This window comes from Heterocephalus glaber, unplaced genomic scaffold (assembly GCF_053883595.1).
Source record: "Heterocephalus glaber isolate CG9 unplaced genomic scaffold, H.glaber_assembly_v1.0 deba00001564, whole genome shotgun sequence".
NCBI classification, from domain to species: Eukaryota; Metazoa; Chordata; class Mammalia; order Rodentia; family Bathyergidae; genus Heterocephalus; species Heterocephalus glaber.
The window spans coordinates 10,394,312-10,417,778 of record NW_028258351.1 but is presented as its reverse complement, the minus strand read 5'-3'; the positions used below and the strand labels follow the sequence as shown (position 1 = coordinate 10,417,778).

At 47.0% G+C, this 23,467-nt stretch overlaps 2 protein-coding genes across 5 annotated transcripts; both read left to right on the top strand.

Annotated features, from left to right (window-relative positions):
* The first annotated feature begins 1,622 nt into the window (after positions 1-1,622).
* On the top strand, positions 1,623-16,254 carry Pigs (phosphatidylinositol glycan anchor biosynthesis class S). Of its 2 annotated transcripts, XM_004856993.2 has the most exons (12): positions 1,623-1,809; positions 2,086-2,225; positions 2,310-2,421; positions 7,511-7,600; positions 8,074-8,165; positions 9,606-9,813; positions 10,333-10,475; positions 11,516-11,630; positions 12,970-13,115; positions 13,686-13,786; positions 14,656-14,866; positions 15,154-16,254. In XM_004856993.2, the coding sequence occupies exons 1-12, from the start codon at positions 1,767-1,769 to the stop codon at positions 15,427-15,429; spliced, it is 1,677 nt and encodes a 558-aa protein (XP_004857050.1). In that variant the 5' UTR covers positions 1,623-1,766; the 3' UTR covers positions 15,430-16,254. The 2 variants fall into 2 exon arrangements, with proteins under 2 accessions (XP_004857050.1, XP_004857051.1); XM_004856994.2 differs by lacking the exons at positions 10,333-10,475; positions 11,516-11,630.
* Positions 16,255-17,115: 861 nt separating this feature from the next.
* Positions 17,116-23,444, top strand: Unc119 (unc-119 lipid binding chaperone). 3 transcript variants are annotated; one of them, XM_021238317.2, is made up of 5 exons: positions 17,116-17,230; positions 21,540-21,653; positions 22,065-22,167; positions 22,320-22,492; positions 22,769-23,444. In XM_021238317.2, exons 2-5 carry the CDS (start codon positions 21,605-21,607, stop codon positions 22,879-22,881), a joined length of 438 nt encoding a protein of 145 aa, XP_021093976.1. In that variant the 5' UTR covers positions 17,116-17,230; positions 21,540-21,604; the 3' UTR covers positions 22,882-23,444. The 3 variants fall into 3 exon arrangements, with proteins under 3 accessions (XP_021093976.1, XP_021093974.1, XP_004857049.1); XM_021238315.2 differs by having other exon boundaries at positions 17,143-17,438; positions 22,320-22,496; XM_004856992.4 differs by having other exon boundaries at positions 17,147-17,438.
* Positions 23,445-23,467: the final 23 nt, after the last annotated feature.

Below are 23,467 nucleotides of genomic sequence, written 5' to 3'. Positions count from 1 at the left end.
GCAGAAGAACAAGCTGGGGTAAGGTTGGGCAGGAATTTGACACATCTCAGCAGTGTCAAGCCCTACTGGGGCTTGACGCACATTCCACCAGGGGCTGCCACATTATGGGGAGCACCTGGGCTCCTATCCAATGAGGAAACCTTCCACAGCTTTGGGGACTGCCACGGCCAAGCAGGATGTGTAGGAGGTTCCCAAGGGCTATGGCCCACTCCCATTTGGAATGAGAGGGGATACAGAGGGGCGCAATTTGAGGGTCTGGGCAAGGGCAGACCTGATGAGGCTTTATGCTGAACTTTGACCACTGTGCTGGGGTGTAAGGTAGGTTGTGAACCTGGGTCTATGTGAGCAAATACATGATGAGAGAACACCTGGAGGGAGTGGTGCACACTTGTAATCCCAGCACTTGGGAGGCTAAGGCAGGAGGATCATCATGAGTTCAAGGCCAGCCTGAACTATATAGCGAGAGCCAGTCTCAAATAAAACAAAATAAAGTTTGAAAAAAGAAAGAAGGAAAGAAAGATGAGAAAACAAGCTGGATATGTTCTGTGTAAACTGGGGAGGCCGCCAATGCTCCACCCAGAGTGGCCTGACATAACAAAAGTAGCTAACACATAGTACTTTCTATATGCTCCTGCCATACAGTGTTCTAATCCCAGCATATATTAACTCCTTCAATACAACTCTACAGAGTAGATACAATTATTATCCCTATTTTTAAAATAATCTAACCCAGTGGTGCTCTACCGCTGAGCTACATCCTCAGCATTTTTTACTTTTTACTTTGAGACAGTCTTGCTAAATTGCCAGGGGTGGCCTCTCTAGTAGCTATAGGCACGTGCCACCACACTTGGTCATTCCTTTTTTTGGTATGGCGAGTTAAACTCAAGCCCTTTCGTGGCGGCACCACTGAGCTAAATCCCTGGCTCGCCAGTCCTATTTTAGTATGAGGAAACAGGCAGAGAAGCACGAAGTCGTTTAGGTAATAAGAGGTGAATCCATAATTTGAAATCGAATGATTAGGAACCAGAGCCTGTACTCTTGAGTTTTTAAGGGTTTTAGTTGTTTTGTGATTAAGACAGAGTCTCGCTATGTATTCCCGGCTGGACTTGAACTCTCTATGTAGCCCAAATTGGTCTCCAACTCGAAGAATTCCTCCTGCCTTGGGCTCCTGAGTGCTGAGACTACAGGCCCACGCCACCACGCCCGGTAGAATTTTCAAGACTTTTAAGTAGCGTGACCTTCCCAAGTTGGAAATAAATTCAAATAAAAATACTGGTGTAACCAATCATGTTAAAAAGGCACTAGCTTGCTACCTCTGCGTCTGAGGCTTGAGGAGACGGCGCCCCAAAGAGAAGCTCTACCATAGGGATGATAAACAATGACAGCCGACCTCTGAAGGCTTTCCCGTGTGCCAGGCTTTTTACACGCAAGGCCCCATTTACTGAATGTCCCCAATTTTCAGATCTGAAAACAGCCTCCGAGCTCCCCGTGGTCGCCCAGGTAGTATTTAGCAAGAGTAGTTAGTATTTAGTTTGCTCCCTTCACCTGGAGCTAGAACGGTTCCACTGAGCTCGGTAACCTTTCAAACCCGCAGCGCAGCTCCACGCCAATTCCGCCCACTCCGGCGGCTTTCTCCGGCCAGCGTCCGGAGTGCTGCTCTCGATTGGCCGCGGTCGCTACCGTGATCCTGCCCTCTCATTGCGAGGTTTCTGATTGGGCTAGGCCTACGTATCCCCGCCCCCTCGCGCCTTCAGGCGGAAGCGAGCATGGCGGCCGCGGGTTCTCCGGGTGCTGCGGCTACCGACCTAGGTGCGGTGGGCTTTGGGTGGGAGCTACAGCTCCGGGATTGCAAGGGAGGTGTGGAGGGGTAGGGATTGAGGTGTACTAGAGATCCTGCAGTCGAGAGTCCAGGGTTGCTTCGTATGGGATACCTTCAGACCTGGGCCAGGGTCCCTAGCACGGGAATCTCTCCGAACGCGGGATGAGGGTCTCTGAGGACCGATGGTCCGGGCTCTTCCGCGTCAGGGGTGCAGCTGGCGGCTCAGCCCGTTTCCCGCACCTCAGTCGGTCCCCTGTTGTCCCCAGAGGTGGTCCGGGGCAAGCGTGCCGCCCTCTTTTTCGCTGCGGTGGCCATCGTGCTGGGGCTGCCGCTCTGGTGGAAGACCACGGAGACGTACCGGGCCCCTTTACCTTACTCCCAGATCAGTGGGCTGAATGCCCTGCAGGTGAGACCTCGGTGGGAAAGTGCCCGGGGCAGCCCACTGGTGAGGTGGAGACTCAGTTGATGGCCCCGATGCTCCTTCCGGCAGCTCCGGCTCATGGTGCCCGTCACTGTCGTATTTACCCGGGATTCAGTGCCCCTGGACGACCAGGGGAAGCTGCCCTTCACCGTTGTACATGAGAGAGAGATACCTCTGAAATGTGAGTTTCTGCGGGGGGGAGGGCGGTGTGTGTTCACGGCAGCCTTTTGGGTCTGAGCTGAGTCTGGAGATGGGTTGGTTAGGTGTCCCATAACTTATTAAAAGAGCTCTCTGAACAGTGTGTTTGGTTGGGTACTTTAAATTTAGTGTCTGCCATTAAGGCAGCAGTTTTTTTCATAAGATAAGTTATGCTACCGGAAGCAGTTGATGCCTATCAGAGTAGAGCGGAGAAAGTGGGATGTGTGGAAAAAACGCAGTTTGAAATTAAATTGGATATTTACACAGACCCTTTTCAGTTTAACGTTAAACACTGGTGTTAGGCACTTTTCTTAGGTACCAGGAATTTGGGGATGAATAAGAAATTGGTAAGGATTTTAAGAAATTCAGAAGTAGGGGAGAAAGACAAATAGGTAAAAGCAATTACTGTAGAAGTTATAAGAAACAGTGATAGTATTGAAGAAAGAGCATTTAACTGCCTGGGAGGAGAGAAAGGCAGAAAAGGTTTTAAGTGGTGTAATTTTTTTTTTTTTTGGTACCGGGGATTGAACTCGGGTCCTTGAGCTTGCGAGGCAGGCAGCGAAACCACTGAGCTAAATCCTCAGCCCCAGTGACGTAATTTTTAAGTTGGATTTTTTTTTTTTTTTTTTTGCGGTACCAGGGATAGAACTCAGGACCTTGCACTTGCCAGGCAGGCATGGCACCACTCAGGTGCAGCACCACTGAGCCACATCCCCAGCCCCAATTGAAGGCCTTTTAAAAATTTTTGAAAATATGACTACCATTGTCACATCTCACCAAGTTAGCAATGATCCCCTAATACAACCTAATTGTCATTTAGATTTCCTAAGTTATCTCAAAGATGTTCTTTTACAGTTGTTTTATTCTAATCAGGATACATTTGGTTCTGTCTCTTTTTTCCCCCTTTTATTATACATATATTAGTTCTTTTCTGCCCCACCACCATATACTTTTTTTCAAACTATTTATTTGTTGAAGAAACCATGTCATTTATTTTATAGAACATCTCACATTTAGAGTTTGGCCAATCATTTCCTCATAGTTTCCTTTAACTTATTCCTTTAGTATTCATATTTCTTGTAAACTAGCAGTTAAATCTAGAGGTTTGATCAAAGCCAGGTTTGGTCTTTTTAGGCCTGAATACTTTATAGGTGGTGCTCTGTACTTTTGTTGTATTACCTTATGAAATATGTGATGGCTGGTTTTCCACGTTGGGTAGCGCAGAGGTTAGCAAGTTAAGTATTATCAGCCTGATCTCTATATTTGTGTTGTTTTTTTTGAGACAGGGTCTCGCTCTGTAGTTCAGGCTAGCATTGAACTCACTAAGTAGCTAAGGCCTGCCTCAAACTCATGGTGATCCTCCTGCCTCAGTCTCCTGAGTGCTAGGATTACAGATGTGTACCACCATGCCCAGCATTTTTTTTTTTAGAGGCTGGGTCTTGCTATGTAGTTCAGGCTGACATTGAATTCTCTATACAGCTCAGGGTGGCCTTGAACTCACAGAGATCCTGCCTCAGCCACGCGAGCGCTGGGATCACAGGTGTGCTTGGCTTCCATCAACCTTTAACCTGAAGTTTTTAGCATCTGTTGGAAGTTGGAATTGATTTCATTAGCAATTGTCAAATGGTGATTTTTTTTTTTTTGTTCTGTCATTTCTTATGCATGTGATATAGAATTCTTTTATAAAGAAGAACATTCCCAGTAAATTTTAGGTTCTGTTTGTCAAGTTTCAGGGAGCAAAGGAATCCTTTTGGAATTGCCTTAGATGTAAGATTAACTTGGAGAGTACTGACATCCATATACATGTGAGAATTAACATGAAAGAGAAAGATAGATGGAAACCTTCAGTTCTATTTACCTTGAAATATATGAAAGAACTCCCACTAAAGAGAAACCCTGTAGAAATAATATGAGACAGCATCGTGTATTTCCCATAACATCAGAAAATGTACAGATTCGTGGCTGTTGGTATAAAGAATATGAGAAATCATTTTTCCATCACTTTTCATGACACAGTGGAGAAATTCATATCAATGTATATTATGTGGGAACACCTGTAGTCATTTTGGTTTAATTGACATTGCAAATAAACAGTATTGTGAGAAGTCAGTATGAGGGAAGTACACAAGTTATCAGTTGTCCTGCCTGAAAGAATGAATATTTTATGAAACACCTGTCAGCGTACAAAGTTCTCATAACTCATTTTCCAAAGCCTTTGATCACTTCTCATGTTGTATATACCTAAAAAATTAGATGTCAATTATTTCTCCAGAAAATACACAACCAGAGCAGATGTCCTAAAGTGTATGTATATTGTGAGCTCAGTCTTAAAGTAGATTTCTGGATTAAAAATTTTAAGTTCACTTTTCTGAATGTTGTGGTCACATAATTTTATACATTTAGGTAAGCAATAGAATGACACTTTAAATTGGATAATTGTCTTCTTTATGTTGCAGTATGTTAGATCCACACATGAATTCACTTATTCCTTACGTGCCAGTAGGCTCCGTATTTTGTAGGAATTTTTGTTTTGTTTTGTTTTGTTGGTACCAGGGATGGAACTCAGGACCTTCCGCTTGCGAGGCAGGCAGCGGAACCACTGAGCTAAATCCCCAGCCCTGTAAGACATTTTTGTTTCATTTGTTTTCTTTTGCTTTTAGTAATTAGGCAGTAATACAACTCCAAAACTGAATTTTCCTTAAATGTCATATTTCCAGTAGCTTTTATTTAAACTTTGGTGTATACATTTCATTCTAGAAAAATTTTTAATTGAATGTCATATTTTAAAATGTTATTAGTAACAGTTTCTGTACATGTGTTTAAGAGTTCATCTGTTTTCAAACGTGTAAATTAGCAAATGTTTTTAATATTCTAAAAGATATCTATATTCCAACATATTACATATTACATATTATATGCTCTGCATCAGAGCCATTGTTATATGTGTTCAGTATTAATTGTTTGTAATCATTCAATTTTAGTTTTCATGTTCATATTGCCATGATTTATTTTGGTGGTAATTTTTTTTTTTTTTTTTTTTTTTTTGGTACCAGGGATCGAACTTGGGTCCTTGCCGCTTGCAAGGCAAGCAACAGAACCACTGAGCTAAATCCCTGGCCCTTTGGTGGTAATTTTTAAATCTACTGTGCAAAAAAATATTTTTGTGAGTCCTGCACTGCCAGAGACCAGCAGGACCATATTTTTTCAAAGAATATAAAATTAAATCTAATAATTAACCACTCCACAAGATATAAATGATAAGATTTGCTAGGAAGTACATTTGTAGAGGAGTTTTTGACAGTGTTGAAATCGTTTTGACAGAATAATTTCTATTCTTTGTACTGAAGCAGTCTTTATTTTATTTTATTTTTTCAGTTTTTTTGTTTGTTTGTTTTGGTACCAGGGATAAAACTCGGGTCCTTGTGCTTGTGAGGCAGGCGGTGGAACCACTAAGCTAAATCCCCGGCCCCAGTCTTTATTTTTTTGATGCTGCGAATACCATTTGGAAATCCATTTGTGCTTTGTGCTTTGGAAATCCATTTTTTTTTTTAACCTGGGAAGCTTAAATAAGTTTGTTAAAAAAAAAAAAGAAACAGTCATTTCTGTGATTTGTTTGTGTTCTGTTTTATCATCTTTAGAATAAATTTATTGCCTAAACTAGAGACATTTATAGCTGAATGGAAGCACAATGAGGCCATACTTTTAAGTGAAATAAATATGACACACATGTGTAAATACCAAATAGTTTCTCTGGTGTGAGAAACTGAAAGTGTAAATGAGGACCAAAATGTATAATAATGTGAAACAGGCAGAAAAGGTCTGAAGGGCGGGGGGCTGAAGGGTAGGGGAAAGGAAAGAATATGAGAAAAGGTAAAAAACAGAAACAAAGTATAAATAGGGAGGGCCTCAGGGGTGGAAAGGAGGACATGGGAATGGGGAAGAAATAAGAACCAAGCGAGAACTGACATCTTTATGAGGCTTAATCTTTCCATCTTTCCATCTTGGTACTTTTTGAGCTGCTTTTTTTTTTTTTTTTTGGTACTGGTGATTGAACTTGGGACCTTGTACTTGCGACACAGGCGGCAGCACCACTGAGCTAAATCCCCAGCCATTGGTACTTTTTGAGTATTCTTAATTTTTATTTTTACCGCAACTGGGGATTCTTAAAAATGATTACTTCCTAATTGAATATTGCTGGTATTATGCAGCTGTTGATTCTTGCATATTCTTTCTGAACTGTTTCTAGGTTTTGTGTGTGTGTGTGTGTGTGTGTATGTGTGTGTGTGTGTTGGTAATGGGAATTGAACCCAGGGCCTTCACACTTTGGTATATCCCCAGCTTTTTTTAAATTTAAATTTTAATTCATTTATGTTTTGTTTTTTTGAGACAGTGTTTCGCTATTAGCTCAGGCTGGCCTTGAACTCACTATGTAGCCCAGGCTGGCCTCAAACTCATGGCGATCCTCCTGCCTTAGCCTCCCAGGTGCTGGGCTTACAGGCGTGTGGCACCTCGCCTGACTTTTTATATCCCCAGCTTTTTAATATTTTTCCTTTTTTATTTTTGTGACAGGGTCTTGCTAAGTTGATAAATTGCCCAGGCTGGGCTTGAACTAACGATCCTCTTGCCTCAGCTTCCTGAATTCGGGGATTACTATTACTAACTTTAATGAATTGCATTTAGTGTTTCGTCATTAAATTGTTTTGGGTTTTATCAGGAATGTTTGTTGAATTTAATTATTTTAGGGCAGTGATTGGAATGACTGTATGATTTTTTTTCCTTTCACCTATTGATATAATGAATATTGAAATAGACCCCCAAGTGAGAAGATATTTCAGGTCAAAAGACCAGTGTATGGACAGGCACAGCCAGGAGCTGGGGTGGAAGGGAAAAGCTGTTATGTGTTTGCTGTCATCCATGCAGAAATGATTGGAGTTGGCCATAGCAGCTTGGTGCATGATAATTCTCTCTAAACAACCATCTTGCTGACCTTAGACACTGGACAGTTTTAAGGCTGCAGAGGTGGGCAAGGTCTGATCCTTGCTCTTCCCATCATGCATTTCCTTTCCCTCCAGACAAAATGAAAATCAAATGCCGTTTCCAGAAGACCTATCGGAGGGCTTTGGACCACGAGGAGGAAGCTCTGTCATTGGGCAATGTACAAGGTATGGGAAGGGTTGATAGTACTATTTGACAAGAAGCCCTGTTTCCTTTCTCTCTCTCTCTCTCTCTCTCTCTCTCTCTCTCTCTCTCTGTTTTTTTAAGATAGGGTCTCACTGTGTAATTCAGGCTGGCCTGGAACTTATGTAGCACAGGGCTGTTTGCAGCGATCTTCTTTCAGCCTTCCAAGTACTGGGATTACAGGTGTGTGCCACCATGCCTGCCAAGAAGCCCTGTTTTCCGCTGATTTTTAAATGTATAATTTCCATGCTTTGTCTTGTCTCCAAAGCATCTCTGGGAAAGCTGGGAATGTCATACTTTGGGTTTTAGCTTGGACCAATCAAGGCCCAAGAACCAGACTGGGTGACCCAAATCTGGCCACAGTGCCAGCTGTGAGTGGAGGAATGGCCTAGGCACTCTGGGCGCTGGGGGAGATGGTATGTGTTGCATGTGGTGTGCCACTTGCTCTTGTCTGCAGAGGCAGAAGCTGTGCTAGCTCAGCCCAAGGAGCAACCAGAGGGCTCCCTGACTGTGTACGTGATCTCTGAGCACTCCTCACTCCTTCCTCAGGTAGGGAAAGCGAGTGGCTGCGGCCTTGTCCTCTCCTACTTACCTCCTTCTTGTAGCAGTGCTACCTGTATGTCCCATTTGGCACAGAAAACTACATCTGCTAAAAAAGAATACTAGTGGGGACTTACTCATTGACATTAGCTTTGGATCTTTCTAAGTTCAAGACTTGTATGTGATTGAAGTGCCAGTGACTATTTAAAATGGAAAGAAAGTGGAGCAGCCTGGGCAACTTCTTGAGACACTATCTCAAAATAAAAAAGGGCAGGGGGTAGAGCTTAGTGGTAGAGTGCCCCTGGGTTCAATCATAGCACTGCCAAATAAAAGGAAAAAACTCAGTAGGATTAAGAAGTAGTAGCTGGTTTAAGAGTTCAATCATATGTCTATAAACAGTATATTTAATTTCATTTTGGGGGAGGTACTGATGATTGAACCAGGCCCTTTATGTTGACCTATATTCCCAGCCCACTCCCCCCACTTTTCCCCCCAAACATAGGATCTCACTATGTTCCTGGCTGCCCAGGCTGAGCTCAGACTTGTGATCCTGCTGCCTCAGCCCCACAACGTGGGGATTATAGGTATCTACCACTATGCCCAACAATTTTACTTTTTTTTTTTTAGGAGGAGAGGTTTAATTTGGCTCACAAATTTTATATACATTTGAATTTATATAAGTGTTATGATACTGTTGTACTACAGTGGTACATGTTCTTCTGCAACTTTAATTTTGCTCAGCATTTATGTTTGAGAGAATCATCTGTGATATCACCTGTAATTGAATGTGTGTTTCACTGTATAAACATAATTTATCCATTCTGTTGCTAATGAACATTTGGATTATTTCCAGTTATGTTTTTGGTACTGGGGATCGAACTCAGGACCTTGTGCTTGCAAGGCAGTTGCCAGAACCACTGAGCCAAATCCCCAGCCCTGTTTTCCAGTTTTTACTGTAACATTTAATGCTATTGTGAACATTCTTATACTTGCCTTTTGCCTTGTGCCATTTTCGTAGATCAAACTTTACGTTTTTTATTTTTTAATTTAAAGAAAAAATTTTTTATTTTTTGGTACCAGGGATTGAACTCTGGTCCTTGCACTTGCGCAGCAGGTGGCGAAACCACTGAGCTAAATCCCCGGCCCAAACTTTGCGTTTTAAAAAAAATTCTGCTCTTCTTGCTCAGCATGCCATCTCTTGGTTTCCAGTTCACCATTTTACCAGTCCCTGGAGATTTAGATACTGCCTGGACCTGTGTGGGCTGAAAAAAAGAGGGGAATGGAAATACACACGAATACTCATATATGTTTACAGCTCAGAAATGCTGGGTTCATAGCTCACCATGAATTCTGACAGGAGCAGGCCTTTGGTCATTGACAAAAGGGCAGAGTGCTTTCCTGGTTTCTTCACTGAGCCACAGGCATTCTGTCCCTTATTTATCCACACAGGACATGATGAGTTACATTGGACCTGAGAGGACAGCAGTTGTTCGGGGAATAATGCACCGGGAGGCCTTTAACATCATTGGCCGCCGCATAATCCAAGTAGCCCAGACCATGTCTCTGACTGAGGATGTGCTTGCCGCTGCTCTAGCTGACCACCTTCCGGAGGACAAGTGGAGCTCTGATAAGAGGCGGCCTCTCAAGTCCAGCTTGGGTAGGGCATCAGGCTTTGCCAGAGAAGGAGAGAGGAAATGAATTATGTGAAGCAGGAAGGGAGTCTGCATGCAAGCTCCTTACTTCTTTCTTTTCTGATTGCCACCTTTTCTTTCTTTTTTATTATTTGGTACTGGGGATCGAACTCAGGACCTTGTGCTTGCAAGGCAGGTGGCGGAACCACTGAGCTAAATCCCCAGCCTCTTTTTTATTATTATTATTATTTTATATTTTAAAAAATTTTTTAGCCACTTTTTTTTTTTTTGGTATGGAGGATCGAACTTGTGACCTTGCACTTGTGAAGCAGGCGGTGGGACCACTGAGCTAAATCCCTGGCCTTAGCCACCTTTTCTTAGAGCACTCAGTATTCCTCATCCTGGTTTATTCTCCTTTTGGTTCCATGATGGCAACCAGTCCCATTCTAGAGAAGGAAGAAGTAAGTTCAGCTTAGCCAGGGGTACATGGTGCCCCCCCTTCCTTAGTCCACAAAACTTCTGATTCCCGAGTCCTGTTCCTGTAGGTTATGAGATCACCTTTAGTTTACTCAACCCAGACCCCAAGTCCCATGACGTCCACTGGGACATCGAGGGGGCTGTCCGGCGCTATGTGCAGCCCTTCCTGAACACCCTCAGTGCTGCTGGCAACTTCTCTGTGGACTCTCAGGTGAGACTGGGAGTGGGTCAAAGAGTCTCTTTCAAAATCCATACATTTTTTGGTACCAGGGATCAAAGTTGGGTCCTTGCACTTGCGGTGGAACCACTGAGCTAAATCCCCGGCCCTCTATACATATTTAGTGTTTACAGATGCATCTGTTCTTCCATCTCTTAGGGTTTGCCGATTAGGTGGGAATTCCCTGTGTATGTGTATGCATGTGAGTGTCACAAGGGCACATACTGAGTGGGGCTATGCATGTGTGTGTCTGTCACTTAGGAGCAGATTCTGGGTCTTGTCTTTCCCTCTGTGTCTGGTTCGGAGTTCTATCAATGGATTACATCGTTATGGATCCTCTAGCTCTTCAGCGGTTATACCTAGGTGTTGATATCATCAACCATCCTTATGGAATTTGTTTTTGTTTTTTTTTTTTTTTGGTACCGGGGCTCGAACTTGGGTCCTTGTGCTTGTGCAGCAGGCGGCAAAACCACTGAGCTAAATCCCTGGCTTTATGGAATTTTTTAAAAGAAATGTTTCCTGACATGTATGACTTTAGTAACAGTAAAGATGTGAGGGGGTGGGGATTTAGCTCAGCGGCACCGAACCTGCTTTGTAAGTGCAAGGTCCTGAGTTCGATCCCTGGTACCAAAAAGAAAAAAATGTGAGGAATGTAGCTTTCTATATCCTACCATGTCCTTATAGGGAAAATGTGGGAGAAATACTTGTGAGGTCTTTGTAGTGGGAGTGGTTGCTTCTGAATAACTGGCTTGATTTGATCTTTTAGACACAGAATTATGCTGTTCTTTGTTTCCCTCTTTGTTTAGGCAGTTAGGAAACCTGGTAAAATGTGTGGTTCTCAAAGCATGTATTTAGTATATTGACTCTTGGTTTTATTCTTTTTTTCCGAATCTGTTTTTCTCTTAGCCCTGACTTTGTCTCTTATATTTTACCTTTTCCTGACTGTATCATTTTAAAACACTTCAAATCTTTTTTCAGAGAAAGTAGGCTGTAAATCAGTGCACAAAATAATCTTCCCTCTCTTTGCTCCACAGATCCTTTACTATGCGATGCTGGGGGTAAATCCCCGCTTTGACCCAGCCTCATCCAGTTACTACTTGGCCATGCACAGCCTCCCCCATGTTATCAACCCAGTGGAGTCCCGGCTGGGTGAGCTCCTGAGGACAAGGTCTTTCTGCCAGGCCAAGGAGTGACTCTGAAAGCACAGCGTGAGGGGCTGGAGACGGTTGTGTAAAGTGATGGTTCCCAGGTTGTATATAGTGATGCTTCCTAGATTGTGTTGGTCTGAAGGGGCAGGGAGATTTAGGCCCTTTTTTCATGTTGCTCTCTTGACATCATCTCCATCTTTACTTCCATCTTATCCAAAGTTGTTTATTAAACGTGGCTCCCAGTACATTTTTTTTTTTTAAACCGCACTGTGACTGAACCCAGAGCACTTGTCCTTTTTTAAGTTTTTACTTTGAGACCCAGGCTGGCTTCGAACTTCCAACCTTCGTGCCTCAGCCTCCCCAGTAGCTGGGGTTAGAGGTAAGCACCACCACGTTTGGCTTAGTTCTCAGTACATTTACAAAGAAAGGGCTAGGCTGGGCCTCCCTCCTTGAAAGCTATCTAGGACAGATATGGTTACACATGTAAGAAAGGCACAAAAATACATGAAGGCAGAATTAGAAATGACAGTTCAGCTAATTGAGCTGGAGGAACCCTGAAGCTAGGACTATAATTTGGGGGTTGGAGCCTAGGAAGAGTAGATGTGGCCAAGAACTGTAACACAGGCAAACCAAAGTGAATATATAACTCACTGGAATTTCAGGCCCGGAGATAGACCAGTATGGACTTACAAGAGGGGTGGCACATGAGACCTTAGCAGATCCCCCTGTGTTCCTTCTTTCATTCTGCAGATATTGAATGAGTTGGCTGAGAGACTGCTTTGTGGCAGTATTAAGTACAGAGACGAAAGGGCAGTTCAGGCAAAGGGAACTAGGAGCTTAGATGTAGAAGAGTAAGAGCATAGCCATTCAGGGAGCTCAGCGTAGTTTAATGTGGCTGAAATGTGAGTGAGTGACCTATGATGAGATTGGCAAGGCAGACAGGTGCTAGATCATATAGGACCATGTTAACGGGTTGAACTTCAACCCGATGTGAATCGCTAGCCATTGAAGAATAGCAGGGAGCTGTGCATAAAGCTAGTTGTAGTAATAGTATGCCTTGTTACCGGGACCATGAAAGCTTTCTAAGCAGTCAAGGGGAGGAGATTCTAGGGGCATTTTGGGATAAAGATTGTGCTCCATGTGTGTGGCACATCTTGGGAGATGCTTTGAGATCTTCTACCACAGAAATCTAGGACTTAACAGGAGAAATGTCCTAGGGATCATCAGTCCAGGAAACTGAGTACCAGAGTGAGTGGCCACCAAGTTAGAGACTGACTTGGAACTGACCTGTAGGTCCAACATATTTTGGTATCCTGACTCCCTTTCTTTTTGTACCACAGGATCCAGTGCTGCTTCTCTGTACCCTGTGCTCAACTTTCTACTCTACGTGCCTGAGCTTGCCCACTCCCCCCTGTACATTCAGGACAAGGATGGGGCTCCAGTGGCCACCAACGCCTTCCACAGTCCCCGCTGGGGTGGCATTATGGTAATAACCATATTATGCAGAACCCACAGACCAAGCTTCAGGGACAGTGGATGTTCCCAGAAAATTTCCTATGGTTTTTCTCTGAGGTTCTCCACAGCACAGCCTGTGGGAAATGGGTGGCACCAGGGAGGTGAGAGTGCTCAGTGCTTGTGCCACTTCTCTGCCAGCCTCTGTCTCATTTCTGTCAGTGTTTTCTGGACTGTGATCCTTTGCACTTACCAGTTTGTAGTTAGGACTACTCTGTGTTCACCTTACATGGCCCTGTCTGTGGGAGCCTTACAAGGTTGAGACCCTTGTCTCTCCTGTTAGATTGGATATTTCTCACGGGAGGGAACTCTCAAATGGGATAAAAAATTTTATTTTACAGGAGTCTTAGTGGGTAAAATAAGATCATTTACTTAAAGCTCTTTATAGTAGGTCCTCAGAAAAATATCAGCAGTGCCACTAGATGTACATTTTCTATTGAACAGAGAAATTGTTGTCCTTTTCTCTTATGGCCTCCAGGGTGCCAAGGACAGAGCTGTGCTTGGTGAGGTGTGATGTTGTGGCAACCTCATTCCCCTCTTTCAGGTATACAATGTTGACCCCAAAGCCTATAATGCCTCAGAGCGGCCAGTGAGAGTCGAGGTGGACGTGGTGAAAGTGATGGAGGTGTTCCTGGCTCAGCTGCGGTGAGGTCCTGGATGGTGCACTTGCGGGTGTGGCCACATCCTCCTTGGCTGTAGGCAGAGTAGTAGAGCAGAATGAAATCTCACCTGGTGGGATACTTGGCTTTTCCAGAACCCAAGGGAAGTGAAGAAAGGTTTCTAAGGATCGCTTCATCTTTCTCCTAAGGGGTAGTAGCCGATGAAATCTGTTTTCAGATTTTAGATAGACTCATGGAAGTCAGGTCCCCAGGGTGTGATTAGGGATGCTTAATAAAATAGCTGTTGATTCTTATGCTAACTGATTGATTGAGGTCAGGAAAGAGTATTCTGATTGATGGGCAATGTCTGTTATGGATACAGCCTTACATGAGCACTGCACAAATGACTTGTCAGAAATGGTCTTGGTGTGTCCCTTAATTCAGTCCCATGGCCCCGTTTGTCCAAAGAGAGGGTAGAGAGGAGGGATTAAACTACATTGGTGTTATCATGAGACCTTTTTCAAACAAGATCTTCAAAGTCCAATATAGAAGAAGGTAAAACCAGCTGGGCATAGTAGCACATGCCGGTAATCTCAGTACTTGGGAGGCTGAGGCAGGAGGACTGCTACAAATTTGGGGCTACATAGTGAATTGAAGGCCAGCCTACACAGTGAAGCAAGACTGTCTCAAAAAAACAGACAAGCAAACAAAAAACCAAAAAAGGTAAAATCAGAAGCACTAGTTGATGCTGTGTTTAGGGCTTTGGATTGGTTGATGTTGCTGCTCACTCCTAGAACCCCTATGATACATGGGAAAATTAGAAATCACTGGCTTAGGGCAGATATTCTAAGAATCATAGCTGTTGTCTCCTATCTTCTGGTCTCATCAACTGATCATCCTTTGCTGTTTCTGTAGGCTACTCTTTGGGATTGCTCATCCCCAGGTACCTCCAAAATGCCTGCTTTCAGGACTTAAGAGTGAAGGGCTAATGACCTGGGAGCTGGACCGGCTGCTTTGGGCTCGGTCAGTGGAGAACCTGGCCACAGCCACTACCACCCTCACCTCCCTGGCCCAGCTTCTGGGCAAGATCAGCAACATTGTCATCAAAGATGGTGTGGCATCTGAGGTAAGTGGGCAGGGCATGGATTATGTGTCCTAGAATTTCGGTAGCCAGTAAGGGCCATCCCTAAATGCCCCAGGCTTTCCAGCTCCCCATCAGGAGTCTAGATGAGAGTGAATGAAGGTTTCAAGCCAACCCTCAGAAAATAAATCATAGCCCTTTGAGCCTGACCCCCATATATTCTGGGTGAACTGCAGGTAGTCTTTCTGTAGATGGAAGGCACAGGAAGGCCCAGCCCCTTCCCCACTGTTGACTAGGATGTGTTGGTAATCCCTGTCCCCTCCCCTTCCTAGGTATACAGGGCTGTGGCTGCAGTTCAGAAGGCAGCAGAGGAGTTGGCCTCTGGGCACCTGTCATCTGCTTTCACTGCCAGCCAGGAAGCTGTGACATCTTCTGAGCGTGCCTTTTTTGACCCCTCACTCCTCCACCTCCTCTATTTCCCTGATGACCAGAAGTTTGCCGTCTACATCCCCCTCTTCTTGCCAATGACTGTGCCCATCCTCTTATCACTAGTCAAGATCTTCCTGGAGACCCGCAAGTCCTGGAAAAAGCCTGAGAAGATAGACTGAGTGGGGGTGCATCTCAGTAGGAAGTTTTCCTTTCTGGCCAAGGTGGATTGCTTGGTGTTGATTAAGACATGTTGGATTGAGGCACATAAGTGGGGCTTGCTGAGGAATACTGATTTGTCTCCAGGCTCCTCTGTTGGAGCTCCAAGAACTGAACTACAGCACTCCTAAGATGGGTTCATATTTCTTCCTTCTCATTCCTGTGGCTTGGGTTCCCCACTATCACTCCCAAGGACCTCAAAAGGTATATCATCGAGTCTCCTTCTCTAGCCTGAACTTGACAACCCTGCTGTGTTGCTCTCTGGGCCTGGGGCACCTTGTGCTTCTGGTCTGTCTCTTAGCACAGCACACTCATAACACCGAGAGGGAGCATCAGAGGAAAGCCTTGAGTTGGATTGTAGCCTCCTCACCTCTACCTTCTCCCTAATCCCTAGGGGAAGGTCACCTCTGAGACCCCCTTACTCTCCTTTCTCCTGGCCAGCTTCGCCTGTTGAGTACAGCCTGAGTCTAGGACACAGCAGCTCTGGATCTGGTGCTATTCGAATGACAGAGGTTCCTTTCAGCCTTTCAGAGAGGCATTGTAGTATATTAGGGGAAAGTTCTGGACTGAATTTAAATCCTCCTGCACTTACTGACTGGAAAGCTTTGGATAAGCTACTCAGTCTCTCTAAGCCTCAGTTTTCGTTTGTTCGGTGGCACTGATGATACCTCCCTCAAGGTGGTTTGAGGATTAAATGTGCTAAGCATGTGAAAGTGTTGTAAATATACTGTATTAGGGACTTACTTTAAAAAAAATAGACTTTTAATAAACATTGAATTGGAATGGTATGAAGTGTTGGCTTAATTTTCATTCTCTTATTTATGTGTAAATAACAGTCTCCTGGTATCTGACCTCCTGTGCTCACAAGTCCACTTTGCTCCACATGACCATGTGCCCTTCTTGCCTCTGTCCTGTAGGACCCTGGGATGGCTGGGCACCTGGCCTGTAGTCCCTCCATGTGTCCTGATTTCCCCAAGGCTGTGAGCATCTGTTGCTTTTCAGCAGGAGTTCTAGGTGAGAATAGCTTGTTTTGGTGAAAGCCTTTGGATACTAACTCATTGATCAGTTCAAAAAGTACTGAATATTAGCTTCAGGGAGCACTGTGCTAGTGCTGGGATATTACAGTGACCCTAGTAGACAGGATTTCTGCTTTCACCCAGCAGATCCTTTTTTTTTTTTTATTTGGTACCGGGGATCAAACTCAGGTCCTTGTGCTTGTGAGGCAGGCAGTGGAACCACTGAGCTAATCCCCGGCCCTCACCGAACAGAACTTTCAGGAGGAAATCAGTGAGTAAAAAAATTCACACAATGCATTAGCAGAAACAGACTGAGCAGATAGTGACTACAGGGAAGTACTTTAGACTGGGAGCGCCCTTCAGCACATGAGACTGCCAAGCTGAGGCCCGAAGAGGCCATCACAGGAAGAGTACCCCGTATAGACGCTGAGACCCGGACCCAGCGAATAAGAGCGGTAAGAGCGGTAGTCAGGACCCCCTATATTACTGAAAAGTACTGAACTACTGAGGCGGTGCAGGGCTGTGCCCGAGTCATGCCCTCAGCCACAGTCAGTGCCCCTGACCTTTTGGCCAGCGTGGGCTGGGCGGTAGGCGGGGCCATCGTGGGGCCTACCCCGGGGGCGGGGAAGGGGCGGCACCTGGGGCCGTCGGGGGCGGGGCTGCGGGCGCTCCCCCTTCCCCGGCTCCGGCCAGCTCAGGCAACGGCGGTAGCGGTAGCAGCTGGCCGCGGCCCGGCGAGGCCATGAAGGTGAAGAAGGGCGGTGGCGGGGCCGGGATGGGGGCAGAGCCCACTCCTGGGGCTTCGGGCCTCAGCATGGAGTCTACACTGGGTCCACAAGCGGAATCTGAATCAGAGTCCGAGTCGGAGCCAGAGGCAGGCCTCGGGCCCAGGCCGCTGCAGGGAAAGCAGCCCATCGGGCCGGAGGACGTGCTGGGGCTACAGCGGATTACGGGCGGTGAGCACCGGCGAGGGAAGGAGCGTGTGGGAGGGGGTCCTCGAGGTGCTCAGAGCCCTGGCCGCGGCCCCTTTTCCCGCCCTCCCCCGGTCTCCCTTACCCCACTTGGTCCCGTACTCTTTACTCCTCTCCCTTCTGCCTCCAAAATCTCTGTGCCCCCATCCCTTGATCTTTCTGTGCACCCTTTCTCTTCCCTTTAGAGGTTCATTTCCAGGGCGCTTCTTCGTTTTTTGAGGGGCCCACCCCTTTTCCCATGGTGGAGGTGGAGCAGCAGCTGCTCCTGTAACCCTTTCCTCCTGGAGGCTGCAGAGCCCTTTGAAGCCCAAGTGCACTAATTCAGAGGGGAGCTGAGTCCGTTCTGTTCTCATCCCCCACCTCCCCCACCGGAGAGGCTAGGTGGAGGCTGAATTAGGAGGTATTAAGACCCTCAGGCCTCCCTTGCCATTAGTGGCCGAACCCAGGGTCCCCTCGGAGGACTGGTGCCAACCCCTTTCCCATCCTGGACTGGGACCTGCCCTCTTTGGGGGCTCTCAAGGGAAGCCTAGTCTACACTGTGATTGAGTTTCTGAGTTGGACTGCCTGGGTTGGAATTACAGCTTTGCCACTTAATTGGCTATGTGACCTTGGGGATGTAACAGTCTCTGAAATTCATCTGTAAAAGGGGGATAGCACACTTCCCTTTCACTTCACTGTGAAAAATAAGCCCTCAGATTTTGTACAGTGCCAGGCATGCTATGCATGCTTTGTAAATAGCACTTTTCTCTTAGAATCAGGGACCCCATAGGGCTGCTCAGCCTGGAGCATTCAGGGCAGAGGCAGGCATCACCATAGACAGGAAGCATGGTAGGGGCTTGGTTGGGCCTTGAAGAATGAGAAGCATTTGGAGAAACTGGCCCTCTGCCTAACCTGCCCTGGTTCCCTTTCGAGCAACCCTTGGGAGTAGACTTGAGCCCTGGAGCTGCAGGAGCAGCAGAGCCCAGGGCTTCCACACAAGCCTGTGGAGGGGACCATGATGGCAGGCCTGGGCCTGTGCATCTGGGTCCCTAGGGGCCCCCCTCCCTCCTCTCTGAGCTAGGCAGCAGCCATTCTTGGCTGGGCCCCCAGATCGCAGCGCTCCCTTGCCCAAACAGGCATCAGTGGAGGGGGGAGGCCTGGATCAGGCTGATGTTGAAGCCGGTTGGGTAGCAGTGTGCAACAGCAGCATTTAGTATTCATTTTAGCTCTCTGGTTGGAGGTCAGACTGACCTGTCTGGGTCCTGGGTAACTTTGGGGGTTTATTTTTTAAGTAAAGGAGGCTTCCAGGTGAAGTAACATGTGTATCCTAATTTGGGAAATTCGTAGCTCTCAGAGATAGGCATCTGGGGGGAATGAGAAGGGGAAGGGGCTTCATAGGAGCCCTTCCTTGTACAGGTTTTGGGACCAGGGGTCCAGGGCTTTCTACCTTGGTACCTGTGGCCTGGTGTCTTCTGACCCTAATCACATGGATCTGAGGTTTGCTGTCCCTGGATTACTGGGCCCTGAATCCAGCTTAGGAAGCTATTTGTGGTTCAGAGGAAGGGAGCAGTTGTATTCTGAGCCCTCAGCCACTCTACCCCTTATTCTGACCTGGCCCTCGGTCCTAGTCCTTCATGCTTCCCTGGCAGAAGGGAGGGAATGGCTGTGGTGTTCTGAGCCTTAGGTGTCCCCTGGCCCCCACTTTCTCTAAGGACAGAGGGGGGAGCTGACAGGTTGAGTTTGCAGAAGAGACTGAGGTCAGGACTTCGAGAAGTTTTTCCTAATGAGAGGAGAGGCTCCTAGAGTTGAGAATGAGGAAAGAAGGGTGGGCCTTATAGGGAGGTGGGCTTGGGCAACTAGGGTCCTGCACCTAGTTCTGCATCCTCCTCTCCCTGTACCTTGTACTGCATCTTCTTTCTTTATCTTTATCTTTTTTTGTTTTGATTTATTTATTTATTTTGCGGAACCAGAGAGATAGAACTCAGGATCTTGCACTTTCCAGGCAGGCATGGCACCACTGAACTACATCCCCGGCCCCTCCTTTTTTTTTCTTTGGTGCTGGGGATCAAACTCAGGACCTTGTGCTTGCAAGGCTTTGTTTTGTTTTAATATGTATCTTTGGACTAGTGCTTACTTCTTGTAAAAATAAGGTATATGTGCATAGGTATACATAGGGCAAGGGAGTTGCTCCCCAATGCCAGTTCCCCTCCTTTCCCCACCTTGGGCTATAGTGAACAGGCCAGGACTCAGGGCCCTCCCCAAGCCTTATGTAGTTCCTACTGGTTGCTCAAGGTGCCATGAGGGGGCTACTCCAAGCTCAGGCAAGAGGCAGGCCTAGGGAAGAGTGACTTTCTATTCACTTCCTCTTCCCATTTCAGAGGAATAGGAGGTGGCCCCAGTCTGAACGGTGATTTCCGGGCTTCTGCGGGCCACCAGGGCAGGATGTGATGCTGTGCAGGCTGATAGCACCAGAGCCTCCCACTGTGCCTCTCTTCTCCTTCCCATTTATTGCCAGGGCCTCCCTGAGCACTTGAAGTAGCTGCTGCAAAAACCACAAGGGTGAGATCAAGTTCCTGAGCTTCCTCAGGCAGGCTTTACCACGTTTCTGGTGGATTAGAGCATCCCCTTACTCCCATCCATACCCTAATGCACCCAGCAGGCCCTCTTCCAGGCTTAGCCTGTCCTCTTCTCTATGGGGGTTAGGGAGTACATTCTGTATTGGGGGTGGCTTGGGGCCAAGGCTGGATAGATGACCTCTAAGTGGTTCCCTCTGTTTGCTAAGACTTCCTTCCATTTGGAGATCAACAGAGTGAAAATAAAGTTGGGCCCCTTCCTCCGAGTATCCAGGGCTCTAGGCTGGAGTCAGCAGAGCTTTGGCTAAGCTGCTTAAGGGAGCTGGGGTTGCATAAGCTGCTTATAGGGAGAGGAGGGGGTGGAGGGCAGGAAGGGGTTGTTCAGCTGCCCACCACTACCCACATCAGGGAAAGTGCCCTCAAGATCAGCCTTGCCCAGTACATCTAGACATAGCACCAAGAGCAGCTGTGGGGTGGGGTTGCATCCTCCAGCAAAGGACTGTGCCCTCCCAGGCCACAGCTATGTCACCATCTTTGCAGCAGTTTCACAAATGCAAGGATGCATCTTCCTGTCATGCTGGAGGCTCCTGCCAAACTAGAGACATGTTTGGCCCAACATCTCAGCCTGGCAGATCAGAGAAATAAGGGGCCTGAACTCCGGGGTGGAAGGAAAAGCATTGGGGAGATGACCTTGTCCTCTGCCCTTCTTTTCCCTGCCCTTATCTGTCCCCCAGAGGCCACTAAGATGGGGGCTGTTCATCCTCTATTGGATCCCCATGGAGAGTTATGTCCACATTGCGGGGCTTCCCCAGGGCAGGGGCTCAGTTTCCTCTTCCTTCAGGAAAGGGATGGACTGTAAGAGCCCATAAAAGCTGAACTGGCATCCCCAGAGAATTAAAAGAATCATACCACAGCGATATATGTGCACCTATGTTTATAGCAGCACAGATTGTAATAGCTAAAGCTTGGAAACAGCCCACGTGCCCATCAACTGGAAATTGGATAAAGATGTGGTTTTTTTTTATAAAATGGAGTACTACTCAGCCATAAAGAACGAGAAACTAGAGACATTTATAGCTAAATGGATGCATATTGAGGCCATACTGTTAAGTGAAATAAATAGGACACACGTATAAATAGCAAATAGTTTCTCTGGTGTGAGAAACTGAAAGTGTAAATAAGGATTAAAATGATTAAAATGAATAATTGATAATTTGAAATAGGAAAAGTTCCAAAGGTGTAGGGGTGGTGGGAGGGGAAGGGGAAAGGGAAAAAGGGAAAGGAAAAATTATGAGAAAATAAAAAAAAAAAAGGAAACAAAGTCTGTAAATAGCGAAGGGTGGAGGGGGTGAAGGGTGCACAGGTAATGGGGGAAGAAAATGAGAACTAAGATACATCACGTACAGGTACAGGCACCCAATGATAAATGTAAACGTATTATATACCTAAAATGTACCAATAAAAGAAAAAAAAAAGCTGAACTGGCAGCAAAGCCTTTGGGTCCCTTCCTTGCTCAGTTGCCCATCTCCCCTAGACTACTTGTGCTCCCCTGAGGAGAATATCTACAAGATCGACTTCATCAGGTTCAAGATCCGGGACATGGACTCAGGCACTGTCCTCTTTGAAATCAAGAAGCCCCCTGCCTCAGGTGAGCAGGCTGGTGGGCTGTTGGTGGGAGGAGGTGGGCAAGCATTATGGAGTGGGCCCAAAGAAAGAGCAGAGCTGAGGCTTGGACCCCAGCATACTCAGAAGTCTGTAGGCACCCAGGCACCTTCTTTGCCTTCCATCTGTGTCTTGGGGTAGACATCTTGGGAGGACAGTTTTGCCCCTTTAATCCATGCCAGCCTGCCCTCTGCAGACCTTCCTGGGAACTGCAGTCCCAGAGGCCCTGTGCCTCTGTATCCTGTGGAAGCTGTGGAAATTGGTGCTTGGCTCACCTAGAACCTACCATTTGGTTCTGAAGCGTAGAAGTGCCTCAGAGATGGGGGCCCTGGGTGGAACCCTGGGTGGGCAAAGGCCCAGCCTGAAGCCCACTGAGCCCAGCCGGGATACATTGCAGAGCGGTTGCCCATCAATCAGCGGGACCTGGACCCCAATGCTGGACGCTTTGTCCGCTACCAGTTTACACCTGCCTTCCTCCGCCTGAGGCAGGTGGGAGCCACGTGAGTTGCTGGGGTGGGGTGAGGGCTAGGGTGAGGGAGAGGGTGGGAGCAGCCCTTCCTGAGTTCTTCCTGAGCCTCTCAGGGGCCATCTGTCTGGAGCCTGGTGGGTATCTTCAAGGCCAAACTCAGTCCTGCCCCCTTCTCTTGCTCAGGGTGGAGTTCACAGTGGGAGATAAGCCTGTTAACAACTTCCGGATGATTGAGAGGCACTACTTCCGAAACAAGCTGCTCAAAAGCTTTGACTTCCATTTTGGCTTCTGCATTCCCAGCAGCAAGAATACCTGCGAACACATCTATGACTTTCCCCCTCTGTCGGAGGAGCTGAGTATGTGAGCAGGGCCCTGTAGGACTGGGGCAAGTGGGGGCTTATGGGGGAGCTAGGGCTAGGGGGTAGGGGAGGGAGGGGTGCTTGTGGGTTCGGTCCCCTTTCTTCCCAGCCTAGGTCACTTGTGGGTGCCATTCCCATGTCATCTGAATGGAAATACCTCATAGAGGCTGAGGAATTCTCTGAGGTGGTTCACCTGTTCCTGTCTCCCAGTCCTGTAGCCCCTCAGTCTGGCTCAGGCTTCTGACCTTTGCCCTGGCTGGGCCTGTCTTCCAGTCAGCGAGATGATCCGTCATCCATATGAGACACAATCTGACAGCTTCTACTTCGTGGATGACCGGCTGGTGATGCACAATAAAGCAGACTATTCCTACAGTGGGACACCCTGACCCCCAAAAGCGCTCTCCACCTCAGGAGGCTCTGGCCTAGGGCCTCAACTGTGACCTCTCCAAACTCACCTCTCAACCCCAGATCTTCTGCTCGGGGTGTGCTCTAGGGGCCCTGGACCCTGCATCAGTGTTGGGAGAAAGGGTGCCTGGTGTCCCCAGGCCAAGCCCCTGGCACCCCTGGGGCTTGGTCCTTGGGGTGAGGTGGTGGGGAGCTCTTTGCCTCCATGTCCTTTTAGGCCTCCTGCAAAGAGGATCAACTGGGACTTCCAGACAGCCTAGCTTGGCCCCCTTGGGCCCAAGTTTCACAATACTGTTTCCTGCTCCAGGCTGTGACTAGGTCAGGACAAGGATCCATTCTCTGTCCCCTGTCAGCCACATCCAGGCCATTTAAGTTGTAAATTCTCAGACAGAGTTCCACAGGGGGTGTGGGCCTCAGCTCCACCCTCTCTCATCAGGGACCAAGACTCTGCCTGAGATGTGGAGGGACCAGCCTAGATTTCAGCTTGTGCTAGGAGCTGGACCAACTGTACATAGTTTTCAATAAACTTTCTCCTTTTCTGTTCTCTGGTATGGCCAGTCTGTGTGT

Excerpts from the sequence above, each read along its gene's own strand:
- Pigs (XM_004856993.2), top strand. The coding sequence starts at position 1,767 with ATGGCGGCCGCGGGTTCTCCGGGTGCTGCGGCTACCGACCTAG. Across the intron at positions 7,601-8,073 it reads GTCATTGGGCAATGTACAAG|AGGCAGAAGCTGTGCTAGCT; the intron begins GTATGGGAAGGG and ends TCTTGTCTGCAG. Across the intron at positions 11,631-12,969 it reads CCCAGTGGAGTCCCGGCTGG|GATCCAGTGCTGCTTCTCTG; the intron begins GTGAGCTCCTGA and ends TTTGTACCACAG.
- Unc119 (XM_004856992.4), top strand. The coding sequence starts at position 17,225 with ATGAAGGTGAAGAAGGGCGGTGGCGGGGCCGGGATGGGGGCAGAGCCC. Across the intron at positions 17,439-21,539 it reads GCTACAGCGGATTACGGGCG|ACTACTTGTGCTCCCCTGAG; the intron begins GTGAGCACCGGC and ends CATCTCCCCTAG. Across the intron at positions 21,654-22,064 it reads CAAGAAGCCCCCTGCCTCAG|AGCGGTTGCCCATCAATCAG; the intron begins GTGAGCAGGCTG and ends GATACATTGCAG.